The sequence below is a fragment of the Hirundo rustica genome, chromosome 17 (genome assembly GCF_015227805.2).
Source record: "Hirundo rustica isolate bHirRus1 chromosome 17, bHirRus1.pri.v3, whole genome shotgun sequence".
Taxonomy (NCBI): Eukaryota; Metazoa; Chordata; class Aves; order Passeriformes; family Hirundinidae; genus Hirundo; species Hirundo rustica.
The window spans coordinates 10,300,418-10,317,592 of NC_053466.1; the positions used below are offsets into that span (position 1 = coordinate 10,300,418).

Sequence of the window (17,175 nt, forward strand, 5' to 3'; positions counted from 1 at the left end):
AATGATAAACTTTTTAACCTGAAGGTCCCAGACCCTTACAACAAGGGCCAGGCTGTGCTGCAGTGAATTCATGTGGTGGTTCTTCTCAGCTCCACCAGACTTGATTATTGCAGCCTTTCTGCTTCCACAGGTAACAAATGCTTCACTGCAGGTGATGTGCAGCATCCCCACAGAACCAGACAAGCCTGCTGGTATTACATGTTATTACCCTAATCCTCTCACCATCCAGGAGCCAAACAGCTACCAACAAAACCGTGTTTAGCTCTGTGTGCAGAGCCCCACAACACACACAGCACAGAGCTGTCTCTTCTCCCACACTTCTTCTGCAAAGCAGGATTTGCACTCTGAAAGCAAGAGCCACTTCGTGCACTACTTAGCATGGCGTGTCCTCTAGGCACACTTTGTCCTCTGAATTATCTCCAGTGCTAATTTATTGCAGCATTCAAAGCATCGTGCCTCCTGCAGTCCCTCCCACAGGAAGCTGGCTGACTCATTTTTCCACACACTCTATTTTCCTCTCCACAAGAGCCAAATGTTTAGGTCAAGAATAAACCACCAAAAAAAAAAAAAAAAAAAAAAAAAAGGGAAGCTCGTGTTTAAGCACCTCCTAAAACAGCCCCCAGGCACTTGTGAAGCTCTTTCTTGCACTCAAACAACACACCTGGAGGTGTTACACACAGGTAGAGTTACCCCCTCACATGGCACCCAACTGCCCTTGCTCCTGTTCTGAACAGCAGCTCCTAATCCTGTCAATTGATTTAGCCCAAGCTAATGGTTTTTGGCCTCAATCAGACAGTTACCTGAGCACTTACTGAAAGACAAGATGAAAACCACCATTTTGCATTCATCCCCCTAAGCTCTTTCCCAAACCATTCAGATGTTTGCCTCGTACGCTGGTTGTGATGCATCACCTAACCATACAGGAAGGGAAAAAAAGAACAACTACAGTGCCAGGAAAGCCCTTTCTACTTTTTCACTCTTTGCTTAGTGATGCAGCAAAAGTCCACTCTCAGTTGAAAGGACTCTTCAAGGACACTTGAAAATAATAATAATTTTTAAAAAGCAGCAGTAGCTTTTCTCCATCTCTAGCCATACTTACAGTTCTCCAGTCTGAAGAAATATAGGAAGCAACCAGAGTCAGACAATGCAGACACTTTTCCTTCCAGAACCAGGAAATCCAGCTTCAGCCTGAGAAGGGCTAAGGCTTCTAAGTGTTTCTACCAAGGAACTAAATATCTCCATTCTTAACTGCACCTCAAGAGGCAGGTGCCAGACCACCCCACCCCAAAACACAAAGGCCCACGTGCTCCCTGCTCTCTCTTTCAGCCAGCTGGGTCTCTGCCTCTCAGGTGTGAGGCGTCAGAGTTGATTGGCATTAACCCATTGCCACCCACTGCACAACTTGGGCATTTTGAGAGGAAACCTTCTTGGGGTTCTTTATGATAGAAGTCAGGTAAATTGGAGTGAGGTCAAAGGACACACTATGCATTTTCCACTTGTCCTACAGATGGGAAAGGGAACAAATCTGCAGCAAATTTTTGTCACTTTCATGTAAGCAATAAAAGCTCGTATACTTATATTTCCAAAATGTCAGAACTGTGGAAGTAGCGCAGAGCTTAGCATAAGCTGCCACTGCTGCCCTTTGTCTCACAGAATCCTCTCAGAACAGGTTTAATGCTGCAGCCATGAGGCTTTTCCCATCACTAATGTGTCCCCAGCCTGAAGCTTATAAAAGAGTCATAATGGTGCCTTTCCTCCATTACTCAGTCTCCTTGCTTTGGCAATCCTTTGGATCAAGAGCTCTGATTTCCTTTTTTTCTTGACAGATCCGTTTTATGCAAAAATAACCTTCTTTTGTTTCCTGTTTTGTCCCCCTGCCCCGTTGTCAGTGTGGGGGCCCCCACCCAATGGAGCTGGCCTGTGGCAGCCTGGTTCCTGCCAAAGGGAGAGCTCTCCAGCCTTGAATCCCCCACAGCTGGGCAGCAGCAGAGTGAAGGATGAGGGGAGGAGGAGGATTCAGCCCCACTCCATCATTTGGCTCTCACCAGCACTTCCCAGCTCCACTGTCCTGTGCTACACTGGGGAGAAGCAGGAAGAGGTCTCTGGAGAAGGCCTAGCCAAATCCCCTCCTACTCCTCCTTCAACCACAAGGCTGTTTCGCACACTTTTTACCCCAGCTGTCACTGGCAGAAGGTGTTTTGTCCTCTCCTGAGTGCATTTTTCCAGCGGCAGTGAATGACAGGCTCAGCCCTGCCCTGCATAGGGGCTGGGGTGGAACTCACCATGTCCATCCTGGGGCAGCCCCAGCCTCAGCCCAGAGGGTCTCTCAGCCCCCCAGCAAATAAATTCCACCCCTTGCCTCAGCAAAATGCTAATTTCATAATGGTCATTAAAATATTCATTCGTCACAAAACCTTCACAGATCCACTGATGACATCAGCCCAAAAAAACCTCCTCACCGCACAGGGGAAGCAGCACCATCACAACCCCACCAGGGTGGCAATATCCACCCTCAGCACAGTCCCATCCTCTCCCTCACCACAAAAATCCCCGTTGCTAATCCAGTTCCAGGCAATGGCCAGTCTGAGCTTTGCCTTTTACTTTGCTGGTCACTGTTTTAACTTCAAATTCCCCTAATAGCATGTGATCTCCCTGTCTTTGTCTCAGCCCACGAGCGTTTAAGTCTTATTTTCTCCCCCATTGTTGAGGAGGGGGGCTGAGAGCAGCTGGGTGGGCATCTGGGTGCCCACCAGGGTGCCACTGTTCTTCTCCACAGAGGATTCCAGAGGGAATCCCTCTGGGCACATAAATCAGAAAATACGAGCTGAAGGCCTCCAGGGGTGGTGAATGCAAACACCTCTATTACGTAAGAACTTTCATGGCTAGACTAACGTTTCAAATAACAATTTGAAATTGACCTGCATTAAAAGCTTTGCTAAAAATCTCTCCAAGATTCCCAAACTGAGCAAACCTCCAGGTGTACAAAATATTGATGGTAGCTTATGGTGCCAGTGTGCCAAGGTCTGGGAAACAGCCAGTTTATTGGCATGGATCAAGTATCCCAGAAAACCAGGGTGCTGGCTGCAGTGGCAAAACAGCAATCCCAGTCCTCTGGGACTTCCCTCAGATGCCAGATTAACTTTTTTTTTTTGTAAATTATTTATCTAAAGCAATTTGTTGTTGTTGTTCTTTCATCCTCTGGTTATGTTTTAGTAGCCAAATATGTTTTTCTTCCAGAGAAGAGCTGGAAATCCAGGCACCTGCAGCCAGGGGAGGCAGCAATTAGTGGTTTGAAGTGTTAATGGGACCACAGTGGGAACAGGAAGTCCCTTGAACTCAGCTATTAGCAAATTAATAAAAGGGGTAACAACCTCTCCTGAGTGTTACAAATTTAGCACTAATTAGGACTTCTCTTTCTTAGCTATTTTAGGCAAGAAAACCTTCAATATCCTTTGTTAAATCTTAATCATCTTGTTTGTAGAAATAAATCATATGGAAACATTGGTTTCTTCACCCAGCTACAGTCCATTAAACTTTTTCCATTCTTCTTTTCTTTCTGACATGACTTATAGCTAGATGTTTTGTATACAGTTAGCTTTATTTATCAACTCTTACCCCAGAGAGAGGTTTTCTTTGAGTAAGACTCACCTACAGGCCATTAATTTGTCACAGTCCATCCCTGACTTCTCAAAGATCCCCCCTTCACAGGAACATCAGTGGTCAAATTTATTTATATTTATTTTATGCATTTATTGCTCATGTATTCCAGATGTTAAACATCATGGAGTTCTGGCAACCATGGAGTAACTGGCAAGCATCTCTTTCTGCCAAAGATTTACACAGCTCTGTGTATTTTAGCACTTGGGAATTAATCACGAGAAACTTAATCAAGTTTGCAGTGATGAAAAGCCCTTAATTGGAGCAGGAGCCAAAATGTCCCTTTCTTCTTGCACTGCCCAAATCTCATCGAAACCTTGCCTGAAGACCAGAAAACAAATCTCACAGTTGATTGGATATATCTAATTGTGAATTGATGTCTGTGCTTTTGCAGATATGTTTCGAATTTTGCCTGGTGGCTGTGTTGGCCAATTTGCCCATACTGAGGAAATTAATTCATTTTTAACTACAGAGCAAAGCTGTGATGTTGGGCAATATATGTCTGCCTTTCTGCAACGAATATTACTTGTCTCTAGCAAAATCAGTGTATTGCTAAATGATTGACAGAACCACAAAAGATTTCGCTTTTAATATTTAGGAAACACTGATGGAGAAGAGAAAGCCCTACAGGCTGGCTGAGGCAGAAGAAACTTCCATTCAGCAAAAGCCATACTGAGCATTAAAGAGAAAATGGAGATGGAAGGTTCATCTGATGCCACTAAGTAAAAAAAAAAGCTTGTTAGAAGTAATGAGTGTTGAGCTCATGGTTTAAAACACACGTGTACAGATGCACATCAACAGCAGTGCTGAGAGCTGAAGCAGACACCGTCTGAACATAAACCATAAAGCCTGAGAAATACTGGACACTGACAAGGTGGCCTTCATAAACTAATGCAAGCTGATGTTGAAATCTCTATTTTTCAATCAATTAAAAAGGGTTTGGCAGCAGGATTAATAACCTCTGAAACAAACGTAGCATGAAAAGGAAGATTCCGTGACTAGAGCTCAGTTCAGAAGACTGTTTCATGTCTAGAAGATTGTTCCTGGTTTGCCTGTGAAGGGAAACAAAACACAGTCATTTCTGTTTACTTCTGCTAAACAGCTGGTCAGAGAGTATCTTCTGCACTGTGTGAGGCTAGAGCAAATGTTATTTTTACTTTACTGCGTGAGGTAGGATGCAAATGGTGTTCGCTGAGGCGACACTGTGACGTCCCGTCTGCCTTTAGGGTTCTAAGTACTAACAGTAACTGAGTCCTTTTTTCCCTCCATGTGGGTTATAATTGTGGGAATAAGTTGTGTGTGCCTGTGAGCTGGGCAGCACACAGATAAATTCCAGATGATGATTTAATGCTGGTGAATACAAGTCTTATAGTCCTGTAAGCAGCCGTTGGTACTGGAGAGGACCTTTGAGGTCAATTCATTTCCCTTCTGTCACAGGCAGCCCTCTGAAAGAAACTGCTGGATAAAGTGATCCAGCTCCATTACAAAAGTAATTTTTTTGCCACCATTTCTACTACTGTAACGGTGCAGGAAGAGGAATCCTACAGCAGGTCCTTAGAAATGTAGAAATCTTCCTACTGCCAGCCTCAATATACTCTTATCCGGTTTATTCACATCTTTCTTTTCTGCCAAAATTGTGCTTCTGCTTAAATAGCGCTTCTCCCTTCTGTGTGCTCATCCGTGATGTATTTATAGGGAGTCCTCTCTCAGCATTCACTGCATGAGATAAAACCATCCTTTTTTTAGACTCCTTTCGTATAACAGACTTTCCACAATCTGAATCATCCTTGCAGCTCATCCTTTCACCTGCTCCTGTCTGGGCATGGGGAGCAGAACGAGCTAGAGCAGCTATATATTCTCTTACCGGGGATTTTTACAATGCCATTAATACTGCCTTGTTTCCTTACTGCTCTCTTGTACATTTATTCTCTCTGTACGTTGAATTCTTCAGGCATATAAATTATGTTACACAGTGAACCATCAAAAATTGGTGTGTCATCTCCTCTGGTGCCACTTGTGCTCCTTGGGAGTGTGGTCAGCATCTTGCAAAATCCTTCAGTGCTTTTCATCTGGTGCTTTTTCATCCTTGATAGCTCCTGCAGAGTGTTTCAGCATGAAGACGTTTCAGCAGTCATTACAAAAGCAAGTGAATCATTCAAAAAAAGCACAATCCATCCATCTCCTTTAGTGTCACCAATTAATAGCTGCTCAGGATGCTTTGCAACCTATAGTTGCTCAAGGGAAGAAAAATAACCAACCACTTCCTATAGTGCTGTCATTGTATTTTGTGTATCCTGCCCAAGGAAGGAAGCTTTATTAAATAAATTTTACAATATGCAAAGGGCTCTGATATGGGGCTTTAAAGAAGAGTGAAAAAACGGTATAACAAGGCAACTAAAAAGCAATTGGTAGACAAGATTATTTCTTATTACTGGAACCCATTTCTCTTTTCAGAAGCCAGTGACCAGAGCCTGATTTGGTGGCCACACTTCTGTCTGCTGCTGCCCCTCCACACAGTGTTGAGGCCACCAGTTTCCTCCACTTGATGGAGCTGGAACAGCCTTTTACTTCATGCTTCTGATTTGGAATATTTTGCTGCAGACTGTGCAAAATAAGGGACCATTTTTAAAAGGGAGCAGTGTTGCCTTTGAGGGCAGCTCAGGCTGGGTCTGTGTGCTCATTGCTGCAGTCACAAGCTGCTAGAGCGGAGTCATTGCACCCTTTGGTGAAGTTCTGCCTTGGGCACTGTCAGAGCACCCAGAGAAAATCCGGACCCACGTTTGCCAGACCTAAAGATGCATTTCCCAACCTGCCCACAGCTGCTGATCCAAATCCCTCCCTCCCATCTCGCCTCCCTGCCTAAAGCACTGTGGCTTTTGCCACTGGACACACCCCAAGCAGGACAGCAGTGCCACCTCTTGTGGGGAACCAACTCAATTCCAGCCCATGTGGCATAGTTGGAGGTCTGTGCCTAAGTGTAATGGAACCTGATGGAAGCTAATTAAAAAGAAAACCATCCATTTTGCTGTCTGGTTAGGGTTTCATCATAAAAACCTTATGTTGTTTTACAAGCCTAAACAAGCGTGTTCACAGGTAAAAATCAGCCATAAAGCTTCCTGGAGAGTAATTAACATGTCCAAGCTGTCATTTGTAAGGGCTGTCTCAAGCCTGGGTCCTATAGGTAGGAATGGCCTTTCTGCTGTCCTCAAACCACCCTGCATAAGTGGGACATCCCTGCTTCAAAATGGGAAAGAGGAGCAAGCTCAGGGACCCTGCACTGACAGTCATGTGGAGTGGATGTTTCTCCATCTGGCCTTGACAGGAGCCGGGAATCAGAGGCAAAGAGTACTTGTTACATGAGAGCTGTGCCAAAGATGTTCAGAGGTTAAGAGCGTGTAAATCTAATAGGAATGTTTCCTGGTCTTCTCCTCCATACCAGCTAGGCTACAATTTTTAAGGCAAAGTGAATTTCCTCTAGGACAAAGGAGTCATCATGTCTTTTTACAATGGAAAAAAATTATGGGCTGTGTCCTTTTGGCTGCCCCAAGGGAAAAATCAATGTGGTTTAAATGGCAGCTCTCCCCCGTGTCTGTCCAGGATGAGATTTTCACTCACCCGAAATGTGCAGAATTCAGAGTTTCTGCTGAAACTGGGCTTGTGCAGAAGTTGCATCTGGGCAGGTGTCCCTGGGCGGGAGGAGATGGCTGCTTTGCCTCTGTGGGGTAACTCCAGCTGGTGTCTCCTTGCAGGCGTCGGAGGTGGAGCGGCAGCTCTCCCTGCAGGTCCACACCCTCCGGGAGGACTTTCGGGAGAAGAATTCCTCCAGCAGCCAACACATCGTGCGTCTGGAGAGCCTCCAGGCCGAGGTGAGTCACCTGCCTCCCTCCTGCAGAGCAGCCAGGGCTGTTGGAGCTTGTGCAGTGACCCTCTCTGAGCTGAGCAAACACAGCCGACAGAGGGATGGCAGCACTGGGGCAAGGACTCCCCCAGCAAGGATTGCTCCGTGGTGTTCTGGCTGGGCTGGCTCAGGGCATCTTCCAGTGCTGCCTCGGCCACAGCATTCCTGCAAAATGAACACATGAGAGGGATCTTCCAGGAGCCAAACCATGGCTGCGCTTCCACAGGGCTGCTGCCCAGTGCAGATTAAACTCTGGCATGCCTGGTGGGAAGGTCTGCAAGGGGTTTTTCCTCTGTTCCTCATGCTTGCAAAGAAAGCAGCAGTGTTCTCCTGCTGCTGAGCCATGCACTTGGGAAAGCAAGAACCCCCTGTCTGTTTTAACTCAGGTGCATTTGCAGGAATGATACAACTTCCTTCCTTTTCCCTTCCCTGACAGGGTCATTGGGGATTATATAGGCAGGAATTAGACAGGTAGAAGGTGTCCAGCTCTACTACCTGCTCACTTCTTTTATTTAAAAGCTGTCTGGAAAAGCTTTTCCTAAAATCTTTCCATTTCTTTTCTCCTGCTCCCACTTGCTCCTTGCTGGTCCTTCGCCTTTTCTTCCCCTCCCCTTGGTGTGGAGCAGCAGGTCCTTGAAGTAAGTATGGAGGCTTGGAAGGGGTTTGCCTGCATGTACATCGCTGTCACCATGCATGCCACACCTTGTCTCCTCACCTCCTTCCTGTCTCTTGCTTTCCAAACCCTTTCCCCCTGTGCCTTTCCCGTGGTCCAGGGCTCATGGCAAAGTGATGTTTTTTTCTGTTGTATGGTTATTTACAGCATGTTCATTACTGGTCTGCCCACCAAATATGAAATCTTGATACAATCTCCATTAAACCCCTTATTTTTCTTTCTCCAGCCCACACAAATCATGATGGTGGTGGGCAGAGACATCTCAGAAACCATTAGTCACCTCAGAGCAGCTTTCCAATATCTCCAGCAGCCTTTACTCTGCAGAAATAAGAAGTCCACATATTTGGCTGATACTCCTTTGTGCAGCCAAATCTTTCCAGCAACCTGGAAAGCAGCAGAGACAGGGTCCCAAAGTGGCCAAGAAAACAGTGGGAATTTGCTGGATTTGTCTATGCTCCATGAACTGAAAGGAGGCCATAAGGAATATTTAGTGTTATACTGGACTGGTGGATGGCTGGCATACCAGACCCCAGAGATCCTGTGTGTACTAATGTGGGGAAAAAGCTCCTTCTTCTTGGTTAAACAAGAAGTGACCTTGGCTAGTGCTGATTCATGCCTTGCACTGTTCCCAGCTAACTGAGTCATGGAGGGTTTGTTTGGCACACTGTCCCTCGCCTGAAATCACTGCCCTTGACAATTAAAAGAAATGAACCAATTTTAAAGGCAGCCGATCACTGGGAGACTAAAAATAAGCACGGCACAGAAAGGAGTCTTCACAAGTGAAAAGGCAGAAAAATCCCTGGTGAGGACCTGATGAACACACACCAATTAAGATCAGCTATGAGCAGTGCTGTGGCAGCAGGGTCCCACAGGCTCACCCTGTGATCTCCAGCACTCATACAGGAGGAAATGCCAGCATCAGGACCAGCCAGGAAATGGAACCAGTTTTTCCCAGTCTTTCAGATGTTAAGGTGCAAGGGGTGGGCAGGGCTGGTCTCCACTTAATACCTTGGAATATTTCTGCCTGGTCCCTGATCTGCCAGTGCACACCCAGCCCCTTTGGAGTTGCCCCTGCAGCCTGGGGAAGGAGTTGTTTCCTTTCAGAGCTTTCCTAAGCTTTAAACCACACACAGAGGTCGTTTCTCTCATACAGGTACACAGGTACAAAACATCTGTGTACATCCTTCTGCTTTTTGCTGTTTCATTTCTCTCTTTGGAATGTGGCTTCTCTCCCCTCTGGTCCCTGCCAAGTCTGACAGGGCCTCTCTTTGCCCTGCAGATCAAAATGCTGACGGACAGGAAGCGGGAGCTGGAGCATCGCCTCAGTGCCATGATGGAGGAGAACGACCTGCTCCAGGGAACCGTGGAGGAGCTGCAGGACCGGGTCCTCATCCTGGAGAGACAAAGCCATGACAAGGACCTGCAGGTGAGGAGGCAGCAGTGAGACAGGGAGGGGATGGGGGGATGCAGTAAAAGTCATGATTTGGGCTAAAATTTGCCATGAACTGAGAGACAGAACAACTGGAAAAATGAAATGGCTCATGCAAGAATGGCAGCAAGCAAGGTCCTGGGTGTTCCCCGTGAGGACAGGTAACAGGAACATCAACACCAACATGGCAGCAAAAAGCAGCTTAGGAGGGAGATCTGAGCAAGGAAGTGGGGCAGGGTGCTGGGGAAATGAGGTAAATGCAAAAAGAATCAGAGGACTCTGGTTGCAGTTCATTTTATTTAATTTTTTAATTGTAGAATTGGCTTCAAAAGGGGCTTCTCTAGGTCCTGCTGTTCCAGTGGGCAGTCTGAGCCTCTTAGATCCTGCTGCTCAGGTGGTTTCCCAACAATCTCCGTGGTGTTCACAGCCATGAATCACCAAATGGCACTCCCCAGAAAACAAGCTTGGCACCTCTGGGGCTTAGGGCAGTGCAAGGTCCATTTCACTTCTGTGGGTTACCAAGGGCTGGACCCTCAGCTCTGCAAAACAACCCCAAGTATTTTTTGCTTTTTTAAATATATCTTTGTATATATTTTTAAAAAACATATAGATAGCACTTTCTTTTTGGATTTGCTTCCTGCTGTGTTGTTTTCAACAAATTTCTTTACCTGAGTCCAAACTTTTTCACAATGTTCTTCATTTTAGTGCTGAGTAACCCGCTATTTTTATCTTTTTGGATATTCTGGATTCTAAACAGTGTCTAATGACACTTGGAGATTATTAAGCTCCGATAAACAGCAATACCAGCCAAGAGTACTTTCCTCCTGGCTGCAAACCCTGTTTCGTGTCACTCATTCCTCCCTCCCAGCTCCCTCACAAACCAAGAGATTGATCCAGTCCATATCGCCTCCATCAATATTTTTCTGATTCCTTGATTTTCTTCCCAAGCTGCACCAAAGCCAGCTGGAGCTCCAGGAGGTGAGGCTGTCCTACCGGCAGCTGCAGGGCAAGGTGGAGGAGCTCAGCGAGGAGAAAAGTCTCCAAAACCTCAACACAACCAGCACATCCCTGCTCTCTGAGATAGAGCAGAGCATGGAGGCGGAGGAGCTGGAGCAAGAACGGGAACAGGTATTTGCCTTCCCACGGGCCTCTGTGACCAGTCCCAGAGCAAAAGGGAGTTTAATGCATTTGATCTGGATTTGGAGCTGAACCAAAGGCCAGAAAATTGGGATTGGGGTCTGGCATCGATACCCTTTTGACCGTAAGAAAGTAAACCTCTGCATCCATTACCAACGGCAAATACTTGTGAGGGCTGGCAATCACACGCTTCCCTCGACCGCGCAGAGAGGGTCTCCGTGGCCCCCGTGGCCCGGGCTAATGCCAGGCTCTCTTGTTGCAGCTGAGGCTGCAGCTCTGGGAGGCGTACTGCCAAGTGCGCTACCTCTGCTCCCACCTGCGAGGCAACGACAGCGCCGACTCGGCCGTGTCCACCGACTCCTCCATGGACGAGTCCTCAGAAACCTCCTCAGCCAAAGACGTCCCCGCCGGGAGCCTGCGGGCGGCTCTCAGCGAGCTCAAGAGACTGATACAGAACGTGCTGGACGGGGCAGACTCCACGGTGAGTTGGTGGCACAGAGAGGCCTTGGCTCGCGCACGTCCCCTGGCCCAGAGCTTGCTGCAGGTGCTGCTGGGTCCTGAAGGCCCTGATCTCCCAGAAAACCACCAGAGGTGGGCAGTCACAGGGCACAGCCCGCTCCTTGTGTCTCAAATGGTCAGCCAGAAGCAAAGCACGCGGGGTTTCAGCCTGCGGTGCTCTCTGACCGCCTAAAGTTTCAAGCTCATACAGCTGGCATTGGCCTGGGAGTCGTTCTGGAAAATTAATAAAAGTAGGCTTGCTTTGAGATTTTCAGTAAATTAGAGTTTCAGTGCGGAAATATTGCAGATTGCCTTACACATCATGGTTTGATTATTTCCTTTGGGATTTTCCTAACCTTGCTTTATTGGCAATAGTATCACAAAAACATCCTAACCCCTTATGTCAGGAGGTTCTGTCCTTGTGAATTACCATTGGTAGAAATGTGTTGGCAGAAGCTGCCAAACTCAAATCCATGGCAGATGAAGGGTTTTGCTGGCACAAGATGGTGACTGTAGGATGTGGTCCCCAGGCTGCTGGGCAGGAGGGAGTGGCACAGAGGGACTGCTCAGCATCCACAGAAGTGCAGAATTAGACAAAATACCTCACTTTTTGTCCTCAAATCAGGCCTGTTCCCATTCCCTACAAGCTTGTTGCATTGCCATTGTGACTTATTTTGGGTGCTGTGGTGAGGAAAACAGTGCAGTCCCTGCAGGGGTCTGTGAGAGAGTCCTCACCCTCCTCATTTAAGTACCCATAGGTATAGAGTATACAGAGTATAGAGATGAAGTTATATTTGTTAAATAAAACGTAGAGAGTCCTGTAAAAGGTCCACAAACAGAGACTGTAGCCACATGGGCTGCCAAATGGACAGCAGGTCTCTGTAAATTTGGTTTATGCCAAGGTCTGCATGCTCTTTGCATCATGTGTGGAAGCACTACCCTTGGTTGAGCACCCTTGGTTATGGAGGTATATGGGAACAAAAAACTCTACCAAAGTCACATTCACGTTTTCTTCTTCCTTGTTTAGCACCCTCAGCCCAAACTGGTAGCCAATTAATACAATTGCCTTTTTTGAAGTGAAATCTGAAAGCAAGAGATTTCTCTCCCGCTCTCAGAGCTCTCGGCGAAGCGACGACGACACCTTAGAGGAGCAGATCAGGAGAACAAGTGAGGACTCGCGAGCCCTGAGGGAGTTAATGGAGGGAGAACGGGGGAAACTGAGGCAGAGTTTGGAGGAGCTGCAGCGACTGCACAGCCAGGTTAGCAACTCCCACACTTTACATGTGGTCTTGTAACAGCAGTGTTCATCCTCCAACACATGCCTTCCATCAAAGAGACCAACATGATAAATAACGCAGGAGGATTTAGGCCAAAATGGTTAGATGAGGGAGATTTGTTAAAACAATTGATTGAAGCATTTAGGATGAAAGTTTCTGACAAATTGTCTGGGGCCCATCTGAAGCATGATCTCAAGCAGCCAAACTTTCTTTAAGCCTTTCTCCTAGCCTGTTTTTTAGCCCATCTCTGTTACTGAAATTCTTCTCAGCAGAAGACCTCAAAGTACAAGGCTGCTTGATATGGGGTGTTGGAAACCCAAAGGTATCCGGGCTGACCTGAATTGCTGCCCTGAGCCCTTGTGAGGGGTGTGTGCACCCATTCCATGGATGTAACAGTGCTGCTCTGCTGTGCACGGAGCAGGGCTTGACCTCTTCCACAGTAGCATCACAAAACCCTCAGAAAAGCACTCCCAGAGAATCCTAATCGTGGCCAGGCTGGCACCAGGCAGCACCCCAGGGACCAGCTGAGGCAACCTCAACAGCAAGGAATGGTCCAGCCCCAGCACCAACTCCACAACCAAAGCACAGAATCCCATTGCATCCACACCCAGCACAGCATCTTCTGTGTCAGAGACCCTATGCCAGGGAATGGACACAGGCATCCAAAGAGGTGCTTGGCAGTTCTTGTCTCTGTGGGACAAGATTCCAGACGCTGCAGGAGATCTGGAGGCTGCAGCAGAAGCAGCAGCACCTGCACTGGAGCAGGGAATGGGCTTAATGTCCTTGGCTGGTCTTCCCAGCAGTGCTGTATCACACTTTGGAGAATAAATAGGAAAAATCATTAAATGCCCTGGCAGTGGTAGCTGCACGTGTGTGGGGGTGGGAAATGTCCTGCTTCCACAGCAGCTGATCAGGGCAGAGTGTGGGAGGGGAGCAGCCCTGGAGCCCGTCCTTCCCCTAGGACTGCTCCCCTCGGCAGAGTTGCCATCACAAGAGACACTTTTGAAGGTCCAGACTTCTGCTCCCAGTGGGATATGAGCCCAGCCTCTGCCCTGGCTGTGCTGCTGCACCACACACAAGCCCCTTTTTCCCTTAAACACACCTGAGATGGAGGAGACAAGGGCTCGATCTCTGCAACCTGGCAGTGCTGACAGAGAACCTGTAGATGCTTACTCACAGATTTTAGGCTTGTCTGATTTCCCCAAAATCTCCAGTTAGGAAGGACCAGGACACCAGCCCTGGATTGCAAGTCTGGAACCCTGGGTCTGCTTTTAAGGGTCCCCAACCACAAAAGCTCTGACTATTTAGTAAGCAGAGGGAGCACTGCAGTTCTGTTTTCTTCTCACACCTCTGTGTGATGTGGAGAAAGATGGGGCACTGCAGCAGCCATTACTCTCAGAGAGGAACTCCAGCCTCCCACAGCAAGTACATGTCTCCCACAGCTTTTTCCTGTTACCCAGCCTCACCCTTGCTCCAGGTTAATAATTATTCTCACCTCCTATTGAAGAGGCAACATCGTCTTCTGTTCAGTGCTACAGAAAATTGATGCATGTGGAAAACTGGTCCACCCGGGGGAAGCAGTGCTCTGCTGCCTCCTCATCCCTCTGTTCTGGCACCGGTATTGATACAATCAAAGGGGAGCTGCTTCTAAATGGCTTTTAGCATCTTGTGGCATCACACACATTCATTGCTCCTTCCCAAAGAGCACGGTGAGCAGGTGGAGACAGGAGTCACTCTGTCTACACTGAGAAGCTATTTCACACCTCCTGCCTGTTTGTTTCCTCCTATTCTTCCCTGAAGCACAGACAGAAGCAATTAAAATCCCAAACCTATCCCCAAACACCGTTTTTTGGGCCTCTGGATCCTCTGTCCCCTGGAATTTCTGTAAAAGTGCTCAGCACCTTTCACATCACCACTGCTCTCTGTCACGTCATTGCTGCGAGGTGGTCCCCATGTAGGGCTGAGGGAGGGCACAGCTCCCCAGTTTCCTGGCAGCCCTGGCACAGCTCCCTGGCAGCCCTGGCACGGCTCCCCAGGCCCGTGGGGAGTCTCTGCACAGACAGGGTGCACCGACAGCCTCCTCCCCCCGGCCCAGCCGTGCCTCGCTAACGGCAGATCCTCCCACGCGCTGGATGTGATGAGCCCTTTTTGACTGTCTGCCCTCTATTTAAAGATTTCTTCGAGGATTCAAGCGCTACTGAGCTGCATTTAGAGGCAGGAGGGTGGGTCAAACGCTGGAAGGGTTTCCAGGTGGTGGAGTAGCGTAACAGAGCATGTGTGTGCCCTAGACAAAGAAATTAAATGTGTATGAAATATTATGAAGCTGTGCTAATGCAATCCTTGCATGATTTCACACCCTATTAACTCACTCTGCACAGGACCAAAACGATAGATCATTTCTCAGACTATTTAAGACTCCAGACATATTTCAAAGTCTAATTAAAATTGTAAGATGTGCCAGTAACACCTTCCATGGCATGAAAGAGAATTTTCGCATCCTTTGTCTACAGCTTCATATTACTTCAGGAGACGTAATGGTCCCTTCAAAAAATACTATTTGCTGGTAAATTATGTTAGCAATAATTTTAACCCTGGAAAGATCAGAATTATAACAGGCAGACTCAGAGGATGTGGCCAAACTGCGAGACAAACTGCTTGGGGAAGGGCAACGTTTTAGCACTGGTGCCACAGTGACAGCAAAGTCACAGCTGGGTCCTGCCCTGCACAGCTTTCAGTGCTGGTTTTGCCTGTCATTGAGGCCGTGCTGGTGACACATCCTGCCCAGGCCAGCATCCCAGGGCAAGCCAGCACATTTCATGGAGGGTGGCACCAGCACTAACAGCCCCGCACAGCGGACACAGCTTTTCCTACGACCAGGGACGGGATCTCTCCTCTCGGCTGCTTGGCCCACGTGGCTTTTTGCCCCCGCACGCGCTTGCCGTGGATTTCCCTGAGCAGCCCTGGGTTTCACAGCCTCGCTCTGCCCACAGGTGACACTGCTGAGCGTGGAGATGACGACGCTGAAGGAGGAGCGGGACCGGCTGCGCGGCGCTGCCGAGGACAAGGAGGCGAGCGAACGGCTCCTGCAGGCCATCAGGGACCGCGACGAGGCCATCGCCAAGTGAGTGGCACCGACTGCCAGGGCCAGGCTGGGGTGGCACTTGTGGAGTGCCGTGGCAGAGGATGCCTCTGGAGTGGCCGCTGTCCACAGCAGCTGTGACAAAGCTGGCTTTGCTGGCGTTGGGAGATGCTGCCAGGGGCTTGGGAGCAAAGCAGGAGATGCTGAAGGCAGAGCTGCCCCACAGCTGGACTGGGGGCATTTAGGAGCACATGAACCACGTTTGTGCCATCCCTAGTGCTGGTGTGAGTCACAGCAAGGAGGAGAGGAGTGGAAACACTAGGTCTGCCCTATTTGTCACATTTTTCTTCCATTGCTATTCCAGACACACAGCCCTGCTTTCCTGACCATCCCTCTTATGGCCCACCTGGGCTTCTTCCCCAAACCATTCCTCTGGTCACTCTCCCTCCTTTCCTGTTCCAAGGTCTTTTTTGCATCTCCAATCCTGTAATTCTCTTTTTGGGATTCTTCCACTGGTTTGGCTCTTCACTTTTCCCATCCTCCTTACAGATCTCTGCAGTTCTGCTCCCCCATACCCCAAATCCCCAGCTCTGTCCTTGGGCACTCCTTGCCCAGCAGAGAGGGACAGACACCTTTACCCCTGTGGGCCCTGCTAGAAAGGATTCACCTGATAATCCCTTCAACAAGCAGGTGGGCCAGGGTTAGAGATAGGGTCCAGCTTCTTAGGGAAAAGCCCTGGACAAGAGGAGGAGCAGGAGAGGGTTGCACCTCTGAGGGTGCAGGAGCTAAATCAGCCCGCACCATCCGCTTTTTGTCAGTGCCTCGATCGCCCGTGCTGCCCTTGCTGGGCTAGCTGGCTACCAAATTCCCACGGCTGTCCTCTGTAACACCTCCCTCTGTTGGCAAGGCGCAGGAGCATCCCAGCTGTCTGCCGGGCGCAGGGAGGCAGCTCTGACATTCCCGGGGCGTGCGGGTTGTTGGCTCGGCCGTGGCTATGGCAACACCGCCGTGCCGTCAATCCCCTGGAAACACCCAACCGGCAGCGGGGAAACCTCGCGACAAAAGCTGCTTCAGGTGCCCAAAGCACGGCCGGGAGTGGAAGGGCACAGCTCCGGCGCACTGCGACCCTGCTGGACAAAGCACCGATGTTTGGGGCCGGCTGTGCTGAGTGCAGGAGCCCCGGGAGTGGGGATCAAGGAGCAGAAAGTGGCAGCGAGTGAAAGCACACGAGAGCATCCTGTCACTGAAGTGAGAACATCCCTCCCAGACCCGGTGGGCTGGTTGCTGCCTGGGGAGGCTCGTGATTTTCTTCCCACCTCACACCCCAAGGGTTAAGTTGCTTTTGTTGAGCCCATCCCCCCCAAAAATCCCCAACTCTGAACAGAAATAAAATCACTGCCCGAGGCAGACATCTGGTGTGGAAAATTTTTGCTTGAAGCTGAAGTTTGGCAACATGGGAAGCAATAGGAAAATAGGATCCTTTCAGAGGAAGTGTTAAGCAACCAGTACCTGGAATATAAACACAAA

The 17,175-nt window shown here is 48.7% G+C and overlaps 1 protein-coding gene across 3 annotated transcripts in view; it reads left to right on the forward strand.

Moving 5' to 3' along the window:
- Positions 1-17,175, forward strand: part of BICDL1 (BICD family like cargo adaptor 1) — a 48,828-nt gene that overhangs the window by 23,001 nt on the left and 8,652 nt on the right. For all 3 annotated transcript variants that reach the window (XR_009208404.1, XR_009208405.1, XM_058422873.1), the window contains exons 3-8: positions 7,407-7,523; positions 9,508-9,654; positions 10,606-10,785; positions 11,057-11,275; positions 12,408-12,551; positions 15,560-15,690. Coding sequence is in view for 1 of the 3 variants with exons in the window: in XM_058422873.1 (XP_058278856.1) it covers positions 7,407-7,523; positions 9,508-9,654; positions 10,606-10,785; positions 11,057-11,275; positions 12,408-12,551; positions 15,560-15,690 (938 nt within the window). In the remaining 2 variants the exon portion in view is untranslated. The remainder of the gene's footprint in view (positions 1-7,406; positions 7,524-9,507; positions 9,655-10,605; positions 10,786-11,056; positions 11,276-12,407; positions 12,552-15,559; positions 15,691-17,175) is intronic.